The sequence below is a fragment of the Zootoca vivipara genome, chromosome 1, assembly GCF_963506605.1.
Source record: "Zootoca vivipara chromosome 1, rZooViv1.1, whole genome shotgun sequence".
NCBI lineage: Eukaryota > Metazoa > Chordata > Lepidosauria > Squamata > Lacertidae > Zootoca > Zootoca vivipara.
Genome location: NC_083276.1, coordinates 87,533,161 through 87,553,757, shown reverse-complemented (window position 1 = coordinate 87,553,757; position 20,597 = coordinate 87,533,161). Strand labels below are relative to the sequence as shown.

Sequence of the window (20,597 nt, the reverse complement as noted above, 5' to 3'; positions counted from 1 at the left end):
TACATACCCTGTTCCAAAAAGAAAGCACAAACCTTTTATTTTAGGTCATGATTATGTGCCCATGGTGTGTGTGGGTGTGTGGTGGTATTCAAAACTGGGACAATCCTTTTTAAAAACAGAGTTTGTGAGTAGTTCAACCTCTGATATTAAACTACTCTGTGAATTTGTTCAGTGTCTGATAGCCTAGGATGGGTCTCAGGAGACATCCTTTGCCAACAGGGTTTGAATGTATTACAATCAAATAGCCAGAGAGAATTTCAGTAACCTTTTGTAGTTATTCCTTTCTTATTAAGGAGAGAGGTCAAATCCGTTAAAATATATGTATATTACAATAACCCTTCTTCCTATACAAGACCCCTTTCACCTGACTCCAGCTACTTCCAATAGCATTAGTTTTGTCAAGTACTCTTATTTTAGAAATGCAGAAAAAGTTGGCATACACAAGATAATTCAATAAAATGCTTTTGATGCTAAGTTTCTCAGTAACCAGCAGTTTAGAAATCTCACTTGGATGCATGTCTGACTTACACCGAACCAAGATAGCCAAGGGAGAAGTATTGTTCTGAATTATTTGGAATAAAATGGACTACTTCTCCCGTAAACTCTGCAATGTTCTGGTTTGCTATGGCACAAGAAATACTTTGGCCTATTATACTGACCTAAAGACTCGCCTCCTTCCCTTCAGCTGCAAACTTTGAAGCCACAGAAATACAACTTTTGGTGGTGGTGGTGGTGGTGGTGGAGGGGGAGTACAGAAGTACTTAAATGAAAGGTGAAGATATACATAATCTATCCAAAACTCCAGTGCTAATATGTGGTGATCATAGTTTAAGCAAAGGGCAAATTTTGACACGAAATACATATTTCATTACAAGTATTTATGAAATCTCCATAAAATTCACTCTGCAAAATAAACAAACTAGTGATACTTTATTATGCTGCACGACCTGTTGTCAAGTTTCATCGGATCAGCCAACCATGGCTTTGATCCAGAGAACTACAAGCAGTTTTCCATCCCAGAGCAAGAATCGTCTGCTCAGTTTTCTGTGCCGCAGCTCTCACCAGCCCCCCAAAAGCCAACTTTTGTTGGGGTGGGGCAAGGTTATTGGGAATAGTTCAGGATATGATCTCCCCCTGCTTGATGCAGATTGAAGTACTTTTTTTTTTTTTGCTTAAGCAAGGCACCTTTGGATCCCACATCCGTTGCCCTAGCAATCACTGCATGATTCTATCTGTGCCAAGCCACATTTATAGCATAGGCAAGCTGTATTGCATGCAAGCCTCGATACCATCTTGTACTTGCACCCAGCAGCATTTAAGGATATAATCAAAAGCCGGTGCCTTATTTTAAGAACGAACTTTTCCAAGTTTCCAAGCCCTACTCTTTCAGATTTAGCATGTAGACCTCACAAATCTGCCATGAAAATGGCTGGAGATAGTGTCTTGGGAAATGTCCTGCTTCCTGTGGAGGTTTTTGCATCCATAGCTGCCATCCACATGTACTGCGAAGCAGAGCAATGTTAAAGAATCAGCCTGCGATTCACAATCACTTTTATTTTTCTTTAGCAAGCTGGCCTCTTGTGAAGCAGAGAACTTCTTTATCAGTGAGAATGAGGACACAAGAACAATTCCTAGATTCATTCCATCAAAGCCAATCTGTGTCCTAATTTTACTGCTTAAGGTTCAATCAATTCTTCTAGCATTGTAGTGAGCGACCAAACTTCCGTGGACAGAGAGGTTTTTTGCATGGCAGAGTATTTACATATGAACTCGTTGCTGTATTTAAAGTTCAAATTTGAGGTAGTCGCAATGTTTCCGTTTCTTTCTGTAATTGTAATCTCCAGAATAGAGTGGTTATGCCACATGAATAATTACAACTGACAGATATTCTTCCGCACTGGAGCATTCTACCATAACTGATACACCATACCCACCGATGATGTCCATCTTCTGTACGCATTCTAGATTCCATTTCTTCTGCTTTAATCGTACAAGCACAGCACATAAAAGGCTCATCAGGCTTGAGGCTGCTATGGGCAGCTTGTCAAACCATTCTATCAGATGATGTAGGTCCACATTATCAAGCTTCTTCCTAGAAGTTCTCATATCAATCTGCTCTTCTGCAGATGCAGGACACAGTGTGAAGGTCAGTGTGGTCACTGCCTTGTGAATGCTGCACCATTTCAGGCGTAGATTTTTCTTGTGACAGATCCCTCCAAGTTTTCATTAGTATTTGCTCTATAGTTTGCCTAAAGGCCAATTCTGGCCAGTTCAATGGATAGCATAAGAATGCTTTTTTCCATTAAGAGATTAAGCCTCCATCATCTACAAAGTAGAATCTAACACATTTAGCATTATTACGTATGTGCTGAGAAGAGATTAAATATGTGGCACTACAATTTAAAAGCCAATTCCAGTTTCCAAAACATTATGCATAAACACACATTTCTTTTTTAAGTAGGAACATTTCTTCCAATGGCTTTCATTTCTGAAAGTTTCAGATGAATTTATGTAAGTATGACCAAATGATCTCTCTCCTAGCTCCTGCATAAAGTCAGATTTTGGATCAGTTGTTATATACACCTCCACCTTTCATTTAAAACCTGTAACATTTTCCCTGAGGTATGGATCACTTTTCAAATTTTGCTGCTGTACTAGAATCTCCTGGCTACGTCAACAGGGCTAAGCCTTTACGTTAACACTGAACACGAGTCAGGCATTGCCCAGTTAAGCACTCACTAGCACCTGCAGTTAGTTATCAGGACCTGAACATTTTGCTGCCCTCCCCCATCACCACAAGGACTGATGTACCTTGCAAACCCAGGAGTGAGCCCTTGAAATTCCACAGAAGCTACTAAGCATAACTCTTGTATCACACAGTTTCATTGGCACCCTTAAAAATATTTCTGCTCATACAGCCTCTTGGGTTGCACATGGAAGTTGTTATGTCCAGCAAAGCTTAAAAACTGGACAACAATTAACAGTCTCTAAGCTAGATAAATATCACTTTGGGCTGTGTACAGGAGTAGAAAAGCTTTGGTTTGCAGTGATTTGCAAATGCAGACATGCCAATAATACATAAAAGGAACCAACCAGCAATTAAGTACTGGTGTGCTGGTGGTGGTACCTTTGCTAACTTTAATACCACCGCAAGGACTTACATTCAAGCAAATAAAGTCTGTCCCCAGCCCGCATAGGCATGATATATTCCAAAGATCACATATTTTAAAAAAGAAAAAAAAGGAACTATATTGTGAATGCTGACCAGCTCTCTTAAATACCTGCAGCAGTCATCAGACACTGCTGCAAAGATGATTGAAAGGATTGCTAGTGCAACTGACTCATTGATGCAGCATTAAATCTGGACAATGGCAGGAGCAAGGTTTGTCTCACATATATATATTTCAATTTATATGTATCAATAGAAAGAAAATGTTTTCCTTGAAACGGCATCTGAATTGTCTATACAATACTGTCACATGCTTTAAGCCAAGGGTTGGGAACCTGTGGTTTTCCAGAGGTCCTATCATCCCCTAACCAGTGGCCATGCTGACTGAGATTAAACAGCTTCCTTCAGAATAAGTACCATCATAGACTATAGAGGGCAGCTGTTAGCATTAACCATGCATTCTGGAACAGAGTGCAAGAGTAAAAGAACAATGTGGTGGTAGAACTTCCTACTTCCCACATAGCTTAAGAATAAAGGACACTGTCAAACCAAATTAAGTGCTATTGATTTCCAGTGGCGAGAGTTAAGCATTTGTTCAACAAGCTTAACATTGTTTGTATTCTGAGTATTTGTATAGAATTTGGCTGGCGGGGGTGGTGGACACTAGGTAGTTAAATCTGAAATTTCTGCAGACTAACAAGTAACTTTTAACAACTGGGAATTTGCCATTTTCTACAGTTCAAAGACTGATCTTGCTGGTCCTGCATCACTTGTCCACTATTGTAATTAATATACAAACAAACAAAATTAAGGCATACAGATAAAGGCACTCTGCTTGATTTTTGTTGTTTGTATAACTAAACAGGTTAAGTTTCATTCTGTGGGGTGTGCATCTGAAAAATGAGTGCAACAAACTACAAAAATGCTTTAGAAATGTAAGGACTTACAATGTAAGGACTTATGTTGCAGATTCAAATTGCTTCCAATAGACCGTACATGATTTTGGTGAAACTTCATTTTTCTTTTATCTTCAACAAATCATGTTAGGGTTGTTTCCTGATTTTCAAAAACTTACTTTAGGTATCAAAAATCTACAGACAATGGCTGGATTCCATGTCAATTTTTTGTTCATCCAATTCTTCTCCAAAAGATGACAACTTTCAAGATATACCAAATACAAGAAGTTACGACACTAATGCATTATTGCATTACGCTCATTTCTGACTGGCTAAAATGTGCCATCAGTGTGCCATCTAAATTCTGCTAAAAACAGCAGACCAAAGCCAACTAGCATGGCTGACAAATGAGGCATTGTCGCTGCCAGATTCGCAACTTGTTTGGAGAGATGAATCTTTATTTTGCTGTGACAGTTCTTTCACCAGCTTTTTGTTGTTTCTATTTTCGCCCTAGAATGATCATTTGATCACAGTCTGTTCCCAGACCAATTTCTCATAATTGTCCTTAAGAAACATGAAGAATATTCATGATTTAAAATTTTTCCGCAAATAGCCTATACACGATAGCAGTTGTACGCAAGGTTATTGGCTTCATGGCCTCATTCTCCCTGCATCTTTGGAATTCTAGGAATTAGAATACACACCTAGAAAGGGGGATTTAATGAATTGACAATGTCACTAGTGCATGCGGGAGAGATCAGTGCTTTTCTTCTAAATAAAAGTGTACACTTCTTGTAGATGTTGTTAAAAGGCTCTAAGCAGTTTTGTCAGTGAGACAGCAACCCGCAAAGTAATCATGTAAGTCTGCTGTTCCATTTGGCAAAGTCTTAATTGTAAACAAAATGGTACCTTTTGGGCTCCTTAACATCAGAGCCGCTGCCATTCACTAAAATTCCTCACTGCATTTTTTGGTTCAGTGATCTCAGTGACCAATTCATGTGAGACAAAGGGCTTATATCCAAAACTTGCACTACATTATGTGCAAAATTGCTAAGGATTAAGAATCAAACACCTTTGATACATTCCCCATGCTGCTTAGGGGGCAAATCACAAGTGTTTTTAATAATAACTAGCAACAATGTTACAAGAACCACTGGGACTCCTATATAAGCATGTGTTTGTGATAGTATTTATGTCGTCTCTTCAAACGAAAATATATTGAATTATTTGGGTAGGTTTGAACAATTTGGGGTAATCAAAATTTAAAAGTGAAATAAACCTTGTGGAGTGTGGAGCTTTATATATATAGAATTGTACATATAGTTGATTTAAATATGTTTTTTATTGTTTATGTTTACCTAATGTAGCAGCGCCTGGGGGGTTTCACTGTGTTTGGTTGTTGATGATTTAAAAAATTAATAATAATAATAATAATAATAATAATAATAATAATAATGTCATCTAAATGGTATTAAATACAGTAGTTCAGATTTATGAAATCTCCAGAGATAATTATTTCTCTGCAGCGCTTTTACATTGCCATTGTCAAGACAAAATGCAGTACTGGGGGGGGGGGAGGCACAGAAAGCAGGCACCTTATTCTACTAGGTTCCCCCAAACCCTTGTCTAGCCACAATAAGGAAATGGACCTGCAACTGAGAGAAACAAGCTGTGCACCGCAAGCTGGTGGGTTAATATAGAATCTGAATGCTGCCAAGCTTCAAATAGTTCCCTTTAAAACAATTCAAGAAGAGTTTAAAATTCATATGCTGCAATTCATACATTCTTTTTGAAGTCCATTCTCATACTTTTTGGTAACAGAAGTAACCTTGTTAAAATAGCGCAAACTTTTGAACTGCATGCTTCAGCACAGGTATTCAGAGACCAAAATAAACAGAGATGCAATTTAAACTCTCTAGCCCTCTGTCAAGGCTCTGGTTCTTCAGAACAAAGGAAGTGGGAGGCTGAAACGGCATACTACTTCAGATTATAAAGCAGCTTTAAAACAGATTTTGGGTTACTGTAAACTGCTCTGTTTAGGAACAAAAAAGGTGTGGGAAAATATGTAGACAGTAAGCAATATAACCAAAACCCATAAGGCTCCCCCCACCCCCGTTTAGTAAGATTTAGGTTGCAAAGAACTCTAGAAAAGCAGGACTCATATCTGTGTAGCCTGCTAGTAGCATCTACGGTACTTGTTTTGTCCTAGAGAACTGCACCCATCCAAATTACCAAAAAGCCTGACTACAAGTAAATTCTATATGGATTTTATTTGACCTCTGAATGCCTGAAGCTCAAACGATTCTAAAAGTTTACATATTTCCCCCTAAATGACCAGTAAGAGGTATTGTCCTACTTGCTCTATGTTGTACCTACACAACTAATACTCTAATAACAATGTTACCCTTCACATAATCAATGAGTACCATCATACCTGTACACTATAAAGTAATGTTAACATTTTCAGGCCCCTTTTAACTGCTCAAAATTTAGAGTTTCAGAGATTCACATTCTTCCTTCAGGTTCCACAAGCGAGTGGTGTCCTAAGCATTTGTCTAATAGCCAAAAAAGCTGACTTTATTTCCTTCCTCAAGGATTTCTCCTAAGATTATACTGCTACCCACCCTGAACAGTGGGGAAGAAAAGAAAACTGAAACCATCACTACTACTACTCTGCCTCAGACACTAAAAACAACAACTATGGTGGCTGAGCTAAAGATGAACAGGTTAAGGCAGATCCAGACTCCTAAAAGCAAGCCTCAATTCTAGATTTTAACACATTTTTCCATCCTCACATTTTAAGATTAAGTCTTGGTAATTTTCCTAGGTGCTTTTTCAAAAGTTCACTCTTCCACCCTCTCCTCAATCATGGCTTACACACATCTGAGAATTCTAAAGGCAAGAGGTGATACAACAAATCCCAAATGATTAGCAATCCAATAATAAAGAGCACCAAGAGACACTGTTCTTGACACAGCTAAACAGCAAGGGGTAGGCAGCCAGTGACTTTAGCACCAAATTTATATTCTGCAGCTCAAAACAGATATTCAAAGAATCATATTAAAAAGTGTACACTACTGAATGGCACCCGAGCTAGAAACTTCTGTCAGCTGTTAAAAAGTAGGAGGAGATACGATATCGAAGGGGCTGTCACATGGAAGATGGAGCAAGCTTGTTTTCTCTGCTCCAGAGGCTAGGGCTTGAACCAATGGCTACAAGTTACAAGCAACGAGATTCTGACTAAACATCAGGAAAACTTTCTGACAGTAAGAGTGTTCAACAGTGGACCTGACTTCCATAAGAGGCGGTGGAGTCTCTTTCCTTGGAGGTTTTTGAGCTGAGATTGGATGGTCATCTGTCATGTATGATCTAGTTGAGATCCCTGCATTGCAGAGGGTTGGGCTAGAAGATGATCCTTGGAATCCCTTCCAACGCTACAATTCTATGACCACTCAGCCAAAAATCAGGTGATACAGTGGTGCCTCGCTTAACGAATGCCCTGCTTAACGAAATTTCCGCTTAACGAAAGGATTTTTCGAGCAGAGGTTGCCTCGCTAGACGAATTCGTATTATGAAAAATTCGTCTAGCGAATCGCGTTTTCCCATAGGAATGCATTGAAATTCAATTAATGCGTTCCTATGGGCAAAAAAAAATAAAAATAAATTCAATGCATTCCTATGGGATTCGCTAGACGAATTTTTCGTTATAAGAAAAGACCCGTGGAACAAATTAAATTCGTCTAGCGAGGCACCACTGTACTTTGATGAGAATGGGGGGGGGGGGAAATCCAATGGCCCAGTCCTATGCGTATTTACTCAAAATTAACTATCGTCTTGTTTAATGGTACTTCTTCTCCAGTGAGTGTGTTCAGGATTGCAACCCTAGTTACTGTTTTCTGGAGAGGGGAAGGTTCATTAAATATGCTCCTCAAATCACTGCACTGGAGGAAGACTTTCAGTTCAACATGTCTAGCTGGTGCAGCAACACTTTATAAGAGGTCACTTACAGGCTGCAATGATTGTCTGCTAGATATTAAACAATTATAAACAGTGACAACAGAGTAGAGCAAGGAAGTTTGACAAATATGCTCAACATAGTTTGGTACACTTTGGAGGCTGGGAAGTCAATACTTCCATCTTAGCCTCATCCCACATTCCATTAATGGACCAAACGATGCACATTTGTAGATGTTTACTTGATTCACATGTTTTTACACAATTTGCATAGTTACAGTTTGATGGGAGTTTAGAAATCTGAACCTTAGGGATTTTCCTACGAGGAACTGGAAAGAGTGTATAAGAAAGATGAGCATACGTCTGTAGGAGAAGACAACAGACAGTGGGCCACAGAGAGGGATCAATACCTATGGTATTGAAGGAAGGTCAATCACTGGAATCACCCCCAGACTATTAGACCTCTTTCTTTTTTGGTAGCAAAAATTGACCATTTCTTTTTTTATTCACAATTAATAGGATTTGCTTATTTAAGAACTAAAGAAATTATTATTCTTAGAAGTCCACTCAGTATGATAGTTTCTACATTAGGTACTATATTTCATAGAAAACTGCAAGAGTCTCTTAGTGTGACCTAGAGTAAATTTTGTTCAATCAACTTTTGATTCCCAAACTTTGAGTGCTCTCATAGTGCTCTGCATCCTTTAACCATGGCTAAAGGATCAGATATTACCTCTAAGCCTCTTGTGCCCACGCTCCCAACCGTAAATTTCCCTTGCTGGCTTTAACCACTTACAACTGCAAACAAGAGTTAGGGCTTGCAACTCTTATTTCTAACCTGTGGCTAAAGTATGGGGAGCATTATATACATGCATGCAACGTATCACATGCATAGCATTACATTGTTCCAGAACTGATTGCTGTTGAGACTTTTTTTAGCTTATTAATGGAAGATAGTGTCACAGACTATGCACTGTCCATGTAATATCTGCACACCTGCAGTATGTTTGGTTTGCCAAGGATGCTTCCATACAGGCTGCGCTGAATTTCCCTAGGAAACGTTTAATAGCAGCATTAAGAAACATCACCTCTGGAAAACAGACACTGTGGCACTGGAAACTAGAATTTTTTCCTTTCAGGAGCTTTTCCCAATTTCTTGAAGGGACAGAAAGTATTAAAACATTCTAAAGGGGTTTCTTTTCCTTTCAAGACTATATTCAGGTGTCCAAATATGAATGGGATAATAATGTCAAATCTGAAATTATTTTAATTACTAACAGTCAGATAAGGTATAAAATGTACTTTAGAAAAAGGACAGTAAAAATGGTACCTCATTCTTTGTGCCTCCATCAGGGTCAGCGTGCTGGAACTTAATTATATCATTGCAATGCACATGGAAACCTCCATATCTATTTCTACTCAGCTTGCTTTCTCTTTTTGCTTAAAAAGAGGAGGGATCATCTATACTCCATATCAAAAACCTGGAAAGCCAATTTCTGCAGGCTCACCATGATGCAAATTCTGCAAATACTATTTGATTATTAAATCAAATGCACTTAAGACAAAGACTTCTGTTTAGCATCAACATATATGGTAATGGCTTAATTTTGACACTGATACCTATTCAAGTACAGTACTTTAAAATTTCATCATAAGCATGTTAATAAAGGAAGGAAGGAAGGAAGGAAGGAAGGAAGGAAGGAAGGAAGAAGAGAGACTGGGTCTCATTAAGTATTTTATGCAACAGACAGGCCAGTTGGGACAGCATGAAGGATGCAGAACAGAAAATTATCAAGAGAGAAACTAGCCTTCACCCTGACCACCAGGGGTCCCATCCAGCACAACCCATTGCAGATCTTAGCAGATTAAGTAAATTAACTTGTGGCACGGTATGTGAAGCTTGTTCTTCAACTCTAAAGGTTTATGGATCTACAGTGATCTGTTTATCTACGATTCCTGGTCCAGAACATTCACACATCAGAACTACTTGACTCAAAAGACTCTTGAACTACTTCAGCTAGGGAACCCTCCTGTATATTCTTTTAAAATTATAAATATACATTTGGTTGCAGGCGATGCACTAGTCAGATTTCTTTTCCAGAATACACCTTGGTCGGCAATTTGAGTTTGCAGCTTTTAAACCTGTTTCCAATACTGTGGATGAGCCTCATGTCAAAGCTGAAACACAACCAAAACCTCCCAGGGCATCTATCTACATATTACAAAGAACAATTGGACACATTTTCCTTTTCTATATCTGCTAACAACAAGTATATTTTTCCTGCATCCTGAGATAATCAGTAGTGCTAGGAAAAAAAACCTTAACACACAATTCCTGGCAGTCCAAATAACTTGCCTTCCCCCCCTTAAATAAGGAATGAATATGTACTAAAGTGCTTTATGCGAACCACATCAGTACATTACCAAAACCAAAAGATCTTAAGTCCTAAATGGGGAACAAAATCTGCAGTGTAAATATGCAGAGATTAACAATCTATATGAAATAAAGAATCAAGAGAAACAACTTCTCCCTTGTCTTTTCTCAACCTTGTGTAAAAAAAAGTGCAGTCAGAAAATAAATGCAGTAGGTGACAGCTGGGTTGAAGCAGGCCATCAGTGATAATGTGCAAACGTGTGTCTTAGCAGTTCATCTGCAGATGGTCGCAATTTGGCCTCAATAAATATTCGCTTCAGAAAATCCCGACCGTGGTCCGAGACATGAGGTGGCAGCTGGGGATTGGTTGGCTGTGTGGCAATTTTAAAGATGGCAGCCATTGCTTCAAACTCTGCCCAAGGTGGTTTCTCCGTGAGCATTTCTACCACAGTACAGCCTACACTCCTGTAACAGTCAAGAATGAAAAGCAAGTTAAAGTCACATAAACTAATAAGTTTCTCTACTATCTGCAGGAGTAAGCAGACGGAGATATCTAAAGAGCACAACTTACATTCAGTTCAAAAGACTGCATTTCTTTCACATGTAGTAGTAGTGTGTATTATGCCAATAACATAATAATTTTGTTGCTAGATCTAATGGTCAATCTATCAATAACTTAATTACCCAACAGCACCACAAAGGGTTTGTACACTTGTAGGCACATACCTAAAAACCATAGGCCAGCAAAAGTGTTTTGTGTTACAATTAAATTAATGATTTATCTCTAAAATGGTGGGAGACTGAAATTGTACTGAAGAAAATTAGAAGATGAAGTTTGGAGCTACATTAATTCAATATTTAAAGTTGCCCCTCAATTTTAGAACCTGATCCCGAACCTTAACTCTAACACCTAACCCCTAACCCTAACCCTTAACCATTAACCCTAAACCTTAAACCCAGAGGGTTTCCTCTGAATTATCAGACTGAGCCAGACAACTCTCCCAACTGTCACTCACAGGGACTTCAGGAGAGAGCCACATTCCCCTTGTCAAGAAAAAGCATTTTCAAAAACAAACAGCATTTTCAAAACAAACAACTGCATTTTTTTATTGTGGAAAGGTTTTGATGCTTATTATTGTAATAATCTTATGCAAATGCTTTGTGAGATACTTCTGAAAAGTGACATAAAATACCTTGGAAAGCAAGGAAATAGCTGCAATCACTGCAAGAAAACAAGAACTTACAAATCGGCTGCCTTCTTACAAAGAAAACTCACACACAGCAGTCTTTGAAGCTAGAATAACCTATTAGAAGCACATCCTCAATTCTCCTTTCAGAAACATAATCCAAACTAAATGCAAGTAATGCCTACAATGGGCCCATGGGATGGTGACTTGAGATAAGGCCTTCTCAGCTGCATCCTGGGACTCCCTTTCAGAAGAGTGCATTTGTTTATCACACTGATGACACTTGGCTGTAAACTGAAGACACTTTTGCTTGCCCAAGCTTTTAGGACATGAACCTTGTCTGGCGATTCAGCAGTTCTTTATTACTGCTTATTTTTTTCTGTATCATAGAGAATTTCAGATGTTTTAAGCATTGTAACTATTATCATGTTGTATAAGTGCCTGGGCTCCTGCAGGACAAAGGGCAGGCTAATAATAATAATAATAATAATAATAATAATAATAATAATAATATGTCAGAGTGAAGAGTTAAAACCAAGCTTTCTCCATAATATACTAGGTTTTTTAAAAAATAAAATAAAAATAAATCTGGAATACATTTGTTTGTAGGGAAGAATACTGCATTAAGTTATCTGAGACCCCACCTGTAACATGAAGTAGTCTAGACCCAAGCCATACCAGAGCATCAATTCCAAAAATGGGAGCCTGTAAGCTGTATCAAAGAGGCAATGGATCATCCCAGACTCCTCCAAAGATCATTTTCTCACATGTATTACCTGAATTCTTTCACAGATCTGTACACAACCGACCAGTCATATTGCCCTGCTTACTAATGCCATGTCATTATGCCACTTCCTTCATAACTTTATAATCCAGATTTGTGAACAGTGTGTCCTAAGTAGATGAAAATACACACACACACACACACACACACACACACACACACACACACACATGTATGTGCGTGTCAAGCATACCATTTAATGTTAAGGCACTTGTACAACTGATTTTCATTGGAACAGCATAGACATACCAGATATCTGCTTTCCTCCCATACCCTTCTCCACTAATGACTTCTGGACTCATCCAGTATGGCGTTCCTGTGGCAGACTTCATACCTGTACCAGACAAGCAAATTGTTTGAAGCCGCTTGCTGGCACCAAAATCACCCAGCTTAACATTCCCTGCAGAGTCTCTGAGAATATTTGCACCTGAAAAACACAGAGAGATAAGGTTTGGTGTATATCTGGTAGCAAGCTAACTTTACAGAAGACTTATAGTAGCAGAATATTACATGAAATTACATGTACATCTGCTCAACGTAGAATTCAATGTTTGATTCAGTGGCCCTTTTATACAAGTGTACATATCAGTACACAGATCACTTCCTGGAAAATGATCCAGGATGTCTTGGTATTTCACCCACGTAAGTAGGCCAAGGTAGGGGAGACAGGATGAGGAAATAGAAATAAAATTACTATCGTTTTCCTTGTAAAACTATGATGAGATGTGTCAAGAGGTGTGTGAGCCTGGGGTACTTGCCATGCTGTTTTCCCTGGGCTTTGGAATTGTATACAGCTGTTTTGAGAATTTGGTGCAGTGTACATGTCAGGACTATGAGCCAGACTCAAACTGCAACTAAGCCATGCACTCCCTCATTGGTGATCTAAGGCAAGCTGCTATTCTTTCAGCAATATGGGGATAAAACTGGCATACGAGGAACATTTTACACATTAGCAGTATATGAGAAGCTCTTTAGGCACGGAGAAAAGCACTGTGCAAACACTAAATATTGCCAAACTTTGTGGTTGGAATTCCAAATACAGTGGTACCTCGGGTTACAAACATTTCAGGTTAAAAACTCTGCTAACCCGGAAGTAGTTGCTCTGCGTTGCAAACTTTGCCCCAGGATGAGAAAAGAAATCGCGCGGCAGCAGGCGGCCCCATTAGCGAAAGCGCGCCTCAGGTTAACAACGGTTTCGGGTTAAGAACGGACCTCTGGAATGAATTAAGTTTGTATCCCGAGGTACCACTGTACTGGAAAAGCATTCACAATGAATAAATGGAAAAGATTCACCTATTGGTACCATGACACGAGTTGTTTAATGTTCTGACTGCTTTGGAGATGTTTTGAGAATTTTTTGACAAAGCAATATGAATGAGAGAGTCTGTTAGAATTTTCTAGCCGTCTTACTTGAAATGATGTCTTAACTTGAAACGCTATAAACTACCAACAGATATATTTATATTTTAATTGCAAGAATGCAAGAAGAACCTTGAATAAAACATTGTCTTGTTTTCATCATAAAGATTTGGCTCATATTTAGTTAATAGTTATTTTTTCTAACCACATTACTTATCTACCTTCAACAATTCTCCCATTCTTACCTTTAATATCTCTATGTACAATCATGTTACTGTGCAAATAATGAACTCCTTCCAAAATCTGCCGGGTGTATTTCCGAGTCACATTCTCCGTGAGTGCGCCATATGCCTTCAACTGATCCTTAATTGAGCCCTAGAGACAAAGGAAGAATAAGAATACTGTAGCACCTGTTTCAAAAGTAGAATTACTCTTCAATGAAAAATGGCTGCATTTAAAAATGTTTCACAAGTTTGTAGAAGCAATCCTCTAAGAACCCTTCCCCTATCTGGCCTTAACTCTAACTAGCTGACATTAACTTACTATCTATATCCAGATCTCTGGCTTACCCCAGGCATGTATTCCATAAATATAGAGAGTGTTCTTTCGGGAGGGTCCCTCAAGCAGCCATAATACTGAACAATTCTCTCATGTAGAAGGTTTTTCAGAAGCTGAATCTCACATTCAAGTGCATTTACCTCCTGGAACGCAAGAGCACAGGATTAGCCTTAACAGAATCTGACAAGCAGGTTTGATTCAAACAACAATAAACACATCATTTAACTTGCACTTGGAACTGAAGACTTCCAAAGGCCACATTGGGGCTCATCCTCTAGCTCACTATTAGAAACCCATGAACTTGGGAAATTAGCAAATCCACCACCCCCAACTATTAAATAAGAGTGGCTAAATTGGTTAGTACTTATTATTTTATCTAGTACACCACATAAAATTACATTACAATTTTCTTATATAAAGACTGGACTTTTTCGAGTCCCTTTGAAATGAACTTGAGCAATGTAAGAGTCCTTATTCTGTTATTTTCACTGCACAGTGGACTGGGTTTCAACCTCTTCTTAATGTCCACATTTTATAGCAGCCAAAATAAAACTACAGGAAATTTTCAGAATATTATTGACTGATGATTGATTGCATTCAAAGCCTACCTATTTTTCTACATGGTGCTCAAGGTGGATTATACATGGTTCTCCTCCTCATTCAATCCCCACAACAACCCTACGAGGTAGGGAAAGACAGTGACTGGCCCAAGGCCACACCCAGTGAGCTTCATGACTGGGTGGGGATTCGAACCCTAGACTCCCAGGTCCTAGTCCAGCACCCTAACGACTATGCCTCACTGGCTCTGGAAGTAGTTGGGTAACAGATACATGAGGCACCTCTCCATATATGAAGCTACCTGGACACTGCATTCCTAGTCCTGTTCTGCCTCCTTCAAGGAATATGCAGAGGGAGGCAACACAGAAACAGGCCTTTGCAGTGGTGGCTGCCCATTTCTGGAATACTCTCCCCAAGGAAGTAAGCCTGGTGCCATCATTGTTTGCTTGTAGGTGCCAGGCTAAAGCGTTTGCGCTCATACATTGGGAAAAAGAATTAGTCCCCCGTCCCATCCCCCGTTCATCCAGTTACTGAGGTAAGTAGGATTTGTCCTACTATTACACATATTACTGGATGAGCATGTTCAGGTTTTTTAAAATTGTTTTATACTGAGTTTTAATGTATTTTATGCTGTAAATTGCTTTGGGACACTCCTCTGTGTGAAAAGTGGTTAACAACAACCCACCAACCAACCAACCCACCCACCAACCAAAACCAGTACTCTTACCTTGCTGGTCTCCGGGCTGTCAGGATCAAACTGAACTTGCTTAACAGCTAGCTCACGTCCTGTATCTGCATCATAGCACAGATAAACTCTGCCAAATGCACCCTGCCCCAGGAGTTTACCTAGTCTCCAATTAGTTGGAGCTCTTGGGGCTGAAAACAGAATATTAAAAAATATATATCAATTTCTATTACTCAAAGAAAAAGGATCAGAAGATCAAAGCTTCAAGGAATGTTTCAGCAAGGATTTATACATACACACATTGCATTTTGCAACATAAGCATTTAAAGAGAAACTTTAAGACAACAATCTGTAGTAATGATCAAGAATGCAAGTCACAAACCACTCTTGCATTCCTCACTTTAATGCAACTAAATTAACTTAAAATAAAAAGTGGCAGTTTATATGGCAGAAAAATCATTAAGCTATTAATATTATTTATTAAAAGTAAATGTGCATCAATAAATATTCCCTGATCAGTTTGCAACATAGCATGTTGTAAAAATGCTTAACATTTTCCATCTGTCAAAAACTCAAAGAAAATACTCATTAAGCACAGCAGTGTGACTAATATGCAGACTGCTGATGTCTCCTGAAAACTTATCCATGCATCTAAGGATAGAACATTAGTTAATAGTTAAGTAACTATTTAGTTTCAGTCCGTACCAGATACCTTTTCAGTCCAAAGTATCTCATACAAAAGATTACTTTGGACTGAGGAGGCACCTAGTACAGACTGAAACTAAATAGTTGCTTATGATAGCAATGTACTCAATTAGGGCAACAAACCATTGCAGTTGCTCAGTCACATACAACTTAGTAACTTTACCCTGTCAGGTGTGAGGAAAGTTTTTTGTTAAATATGACACAGTTTTTGTGAGGGACAATGTATTGAAACATTTCCTCCTAATGCCAATGGTGTATCTCTTTAGAATTACCAATTTATCCACAAAAGTGCTAGAAGCTAGTAATGCAAGATACCTGTGTGTATTTGATATTCTCTAGGGAGATGTCTATGCCATCTGTTCTTCCAGAGAAATAGGCGCATGCAATATATAGGGCCCTCTGCAGGCATTCAGTAGGAATGCAGAAAGGGACAAGCAGGAATACACCGGCTGAGCTCCATTTTCTCAGTGTCACTGTGCATGTCAGGCACAAACTCCAGCTGATGCATGATCAGGGTGAGTCTGAAGGGGGCTGCTTTATTTGCACGTGGGTTTTCCAGCAAGGGGACAGTCCTGGGGGCTCTACCCATGAGCACCACTGGCAGCTGCTTTACAAGAGACAGGAGGCTTATATGAAAGTCATTCTTGTCCCGCTTTTCTGTAGGTGTAAACTGCTAACATGCAGATAGCAGCACAGGAACTCACCGGGACAGAGAGACTCAAAGTAATTGAAAAGAAAAATAGGAACGCAGGCAGTCCAGTAGAGATTGGGGAAAGTACATGCAAACTTTAAAATAATAGCAAAAGAAATTATTTGAGACAATCATCAGACAAGCAAAAAAAATGAAGATCCGAAAAGCTGCCTTGTTCAGCTCGACACAAATGTTGCCATGGCTGGTCTTAGTACAGGGTGGATGGAGTGACCACTCCAGGTGCCATAGGCCATTCTCCTGAGGCATTTCCAAATGAGAACAAGAGGGCCATGTTCAAGCCAAGCAGGTTCAATCCACTGACAATGTCAAGCACTGACACTTTGGGGGTGTTAATAACCAGTGCATATAGGGATAGAGAACAGAATGAGCTAAGCTTGGGTTCACCCCAAATCAGACATCACCACCTCTAAGAGAGTATCCAGAGTATCCTCTATGCGATGGCACAAAATTGTGTACAGTCCAGCACTTCTATGGGGTAGAAAATCTGTCAAGCATTTGGGGTACCTTATTCATTTCCACTCACACTGGCCGTTATTAGCATGGAGGAACCATACTGGATTGTCTTATGCTGAAACAAAGTGTTGGCCCAGATGCCAGAAGATTATGACAGCGACTGCCATCAACGGATTTTACTGATGATTTGGCAAAGGAAATTTACAAACTAAGTTCTAGAGCTTTTTGTTTTTCAAGATTTGGTGTTAATAGGTTTTAAAAACAAATTTACAAAAAGGGGACCCATTTGACCCCAAAGATTCCAAAATATTACACTGTCAAGTGACTATTACTTTCCAGTCATTTCTAGCAACTGGGAATGGAAAAAGAAATCTGTTTTCTATCGCGCTATATATTTTGGCATGGAGTTGATGTTGTTTTACTAGTCTGATTGTTCTCTCAAAAACAATTCCTTTTGCAATCATTTTAAAGTTACCTTATTTTTACTGGACTTGTCTGTCACATGGCATTATATGCAGCTTTTTTCCTTACAGCGGCTAGGCGGACTGATATCCATGACTGTCAAAGTAGGATTGTCTATGTCACTTCCTCTTCTTCGCATCCGCCCATCTTCATATTCTGGAGTGAAAACACTGCTCCCACTGCTTGTACTCAATGAGTGATCAGTTGGGCTGAAGCTAACTGGGGATCGTAAGCTGTTTCCTTGGGTTCTCCTAGCTCGTGGAAAAGTTTTACGGCCTGCAGAAATGAAGAAAGAAACCTACAATACAGGACCATGAAACATTATTTCCATTTGTACATTACACTGGAAGCAAAGGATAGTAACTGAATGCTGGATAGACTAGAGCCACGCTTTTCTACCTCAATGGCAATCACAAATGAACAGAGCATGCTACCTCTAGATTAAAAAAGAAAGAAAGAAAAGTGCATAAGATGAATTAGGAATAAGGAAATACCTTCCAAAGGAAACGGATCTAGCACCATCTCTTGGAAGATTGTACACATTCAGCAGACTCGGATCCAACTCTTAACACAACTTTTTCTGTGTGGAAGGAGGAACTTAACTTGGGGAAAGACCACAGCTCAGTGGCAGGCGGTCCCAGATTCAATCTCTGATGGCATGTTCAGGAAAATGTCTCCTATCTAAAACCCTGGTGAGTCCCTGCCTGTCAGTAGGCAAGTGTTTCTCAGCCAGTGGGTTCCAACCTGCATGTGGGGCACAAGGCTTGTACAAGTTGGCCAAGGGCGTTATAAGCAAGCCCAAAATAATTACAGTGGTACCTCTAGTTACAAACTTAATTCATTATGGAGCTCCGTTCTTAACCTGAAACTGTTCTTAACTAGAGGTGTGCTTTCGCTAATGGGGCCTCTTGCTGCTGCTGCACTGCCGGCACACAATTTCTGTTCTCATCCTGGGGCAAAGTTCTCAACTTGAGGTAACTCTTCCAGGTTAGCAGAGTTTGCAACCTGAAGCGTTTGTAACCTGATGCGGTTGTCTACTGTACTGCTTGTAATCCTTCACTGGTAGGATAAATACTTCTTACAACTTTTATTATAATACCGTGGTGACACTTGTAACTGAACATGGGAAAGAGTAAATTTTACATTATAGCACTTGCAAACTGCCTTCTGGTGGCTCAAAAGTGTTACGGAATTTTTTGCCTGGATACCTCAAGTAACGGTTATAAAACTGGCAAACTTGTAGTTAAAATGCATGAGGACCTAAGGTCCTAAATTCATGTGATAATAAATCAATGGGCACCATACCAAGTCAATTTTGACTTGTGGGTTGCCATATCAAAAAAGATTTGGAACCACTGGGGTAAACATCCCTGCACTAGATGGACCAAAGGACTGACTTGGTATAAGACAGCATCCTACGCTCTTCTGTGACAACGAGGAAATAGATCTCCCCTCACAAGACACTTCTGCCAGATGAAGGCAGTTGTCACCCATTCCTTCCCCTTGCAGCCCCCTGAAAAGCTGTTCCGAAGGGTTGAGGGCCACTGCAGAACAGAACTTGGGGTGGTGCTGGGGGAAAAATTGCAAATACTGCCTTCCCCTCTCTCCCTTCTTTCCTCCAGGGCAAGACTCCACAGGATCTCAGCCCTTTCTGCAAAAAGAGAACTTCTTTTGTGGAAAGGCAACTGTGGCTTGAAAAATATAGTACAATGCAGTAAAATATAGTACACTCTTACCTTTATTAAAACTAATTGTAATTGTAATGAGATTCAGATACGTTAATGCCCATGGGCAACAAGAAACAATGGAAAATTTCCCAAGGTTATTTAAACAGCAGAGTTTAAGTTGTCGGCAAGAAACACGACTTAGCTGCCTGTCTGTAATATTTGTATTTGTTATGCTGGAAGACAATGGAAGCTAACTTGGAAATAAATTCTACCTAATTCAAAGGAGTTTACAAATGTGCACATTAATATGAAAGTAGCCAAGTTCTAGAGAATCTGCTTTGTATGCAGAAGGACATCATTATCAATCCCTGGCATCTTCACGCAAGGCTGAGAGACAGCCTAGTCTGAAACCCTGAAACCCTGAGCTAGCTGCACCAGGGTTTGACTTGGTGCAAGGGAGCTTCCTATGTTCCTAAAGCAGCAATCATACATTTCGGTTCCTTTCCCCCCCTTTCAAACAGCCTCTAGGCCATTCAGAAAACTCATGAAAATTAATTATGTTCCTAAATCCATCACACACTGTTATGGCTGCATACAGATAAAGAATTAAGGAACATTTCAAACTTGGAAAGGAGACCAGCCAAGAAATACCATTTTGTATTGCAGAGCACACACAACTGAAGATTAAAATTGCCTCCCTTCTGGATAGGAAAGTGCATTATGGTTTTTTTTTGGGGGGGGGAGAAGCTTTCACAAAAGTGTTAAGGGGCCCACAAACTTACCATCATTGTAGTCTTGATGGTGGTATGAAATATGATACCTTCGAGGGTAAGTTCCACCTTTGCCAAACTTCTCAAATATAGGAAGATCATAATCTAAAGGGGGGGGGAGAAACTAAGTTACTGTTCTCAATTAGGCTATTTTGGGTTTGGATGAAAAAGTTATGTGAGTTAGTCAAATGATCAACTAAAATAATCAAGGGGACAAAGTAATTCCCCTATAAGGAAAGGCTGCATTATTTGGAGCTTTTTGGTTTAGAGAAAAGACGAGTAGGAGGTAACACAACAGAAGTTT

General features: G+C 39.4%; 1 protein-coding gene across 1 annotated transcript in view; it reads right to left on the bottom strand.

Moving 5' to 3' along the window:
• Nucleotides 1-423: 423 nt before the first annotated feature.
• The window catches only part of MAP3K2 (mitogen-activated protein kinase kinase kinase 2), a 37,095-nt gene continuing 16,921 nt past the window's right edge, over nt 424-20,597 (bottom strand). Inside the window, exons 11-17 of the mRNA XM_035128290.2 lie at nt 20,306-20,398; nt 17,926-18,132; nt 15,567-15,715; nt 14,293-14,424; nt 13,969-14,098; nt 12,614-12,791; nt 424-10,858 (exon numbers count right to left, since the gene is read on the bottom strand). Of these exons, the coding sequence (XP_034984181.1) occupies nt 10,633-10,858; nt 12,614-12,791; nt 13,969-14,098; nt 14,293-14,424; nt 15,567-15,715; nt 17,926-18,132; nt 20,306-20,398 (1,115 nt within the window). The 3' untranslated portion in view covers nt 424-10,632. The remainder of the gene's footprint in view (nt 10,859-12,613; nt 12,792-13,968; nt 14,099-14,292; nt 14,425-15,566; nt 15,716-17,925; nt 18,133-20,305; nt 20,399-20,597) is intronic.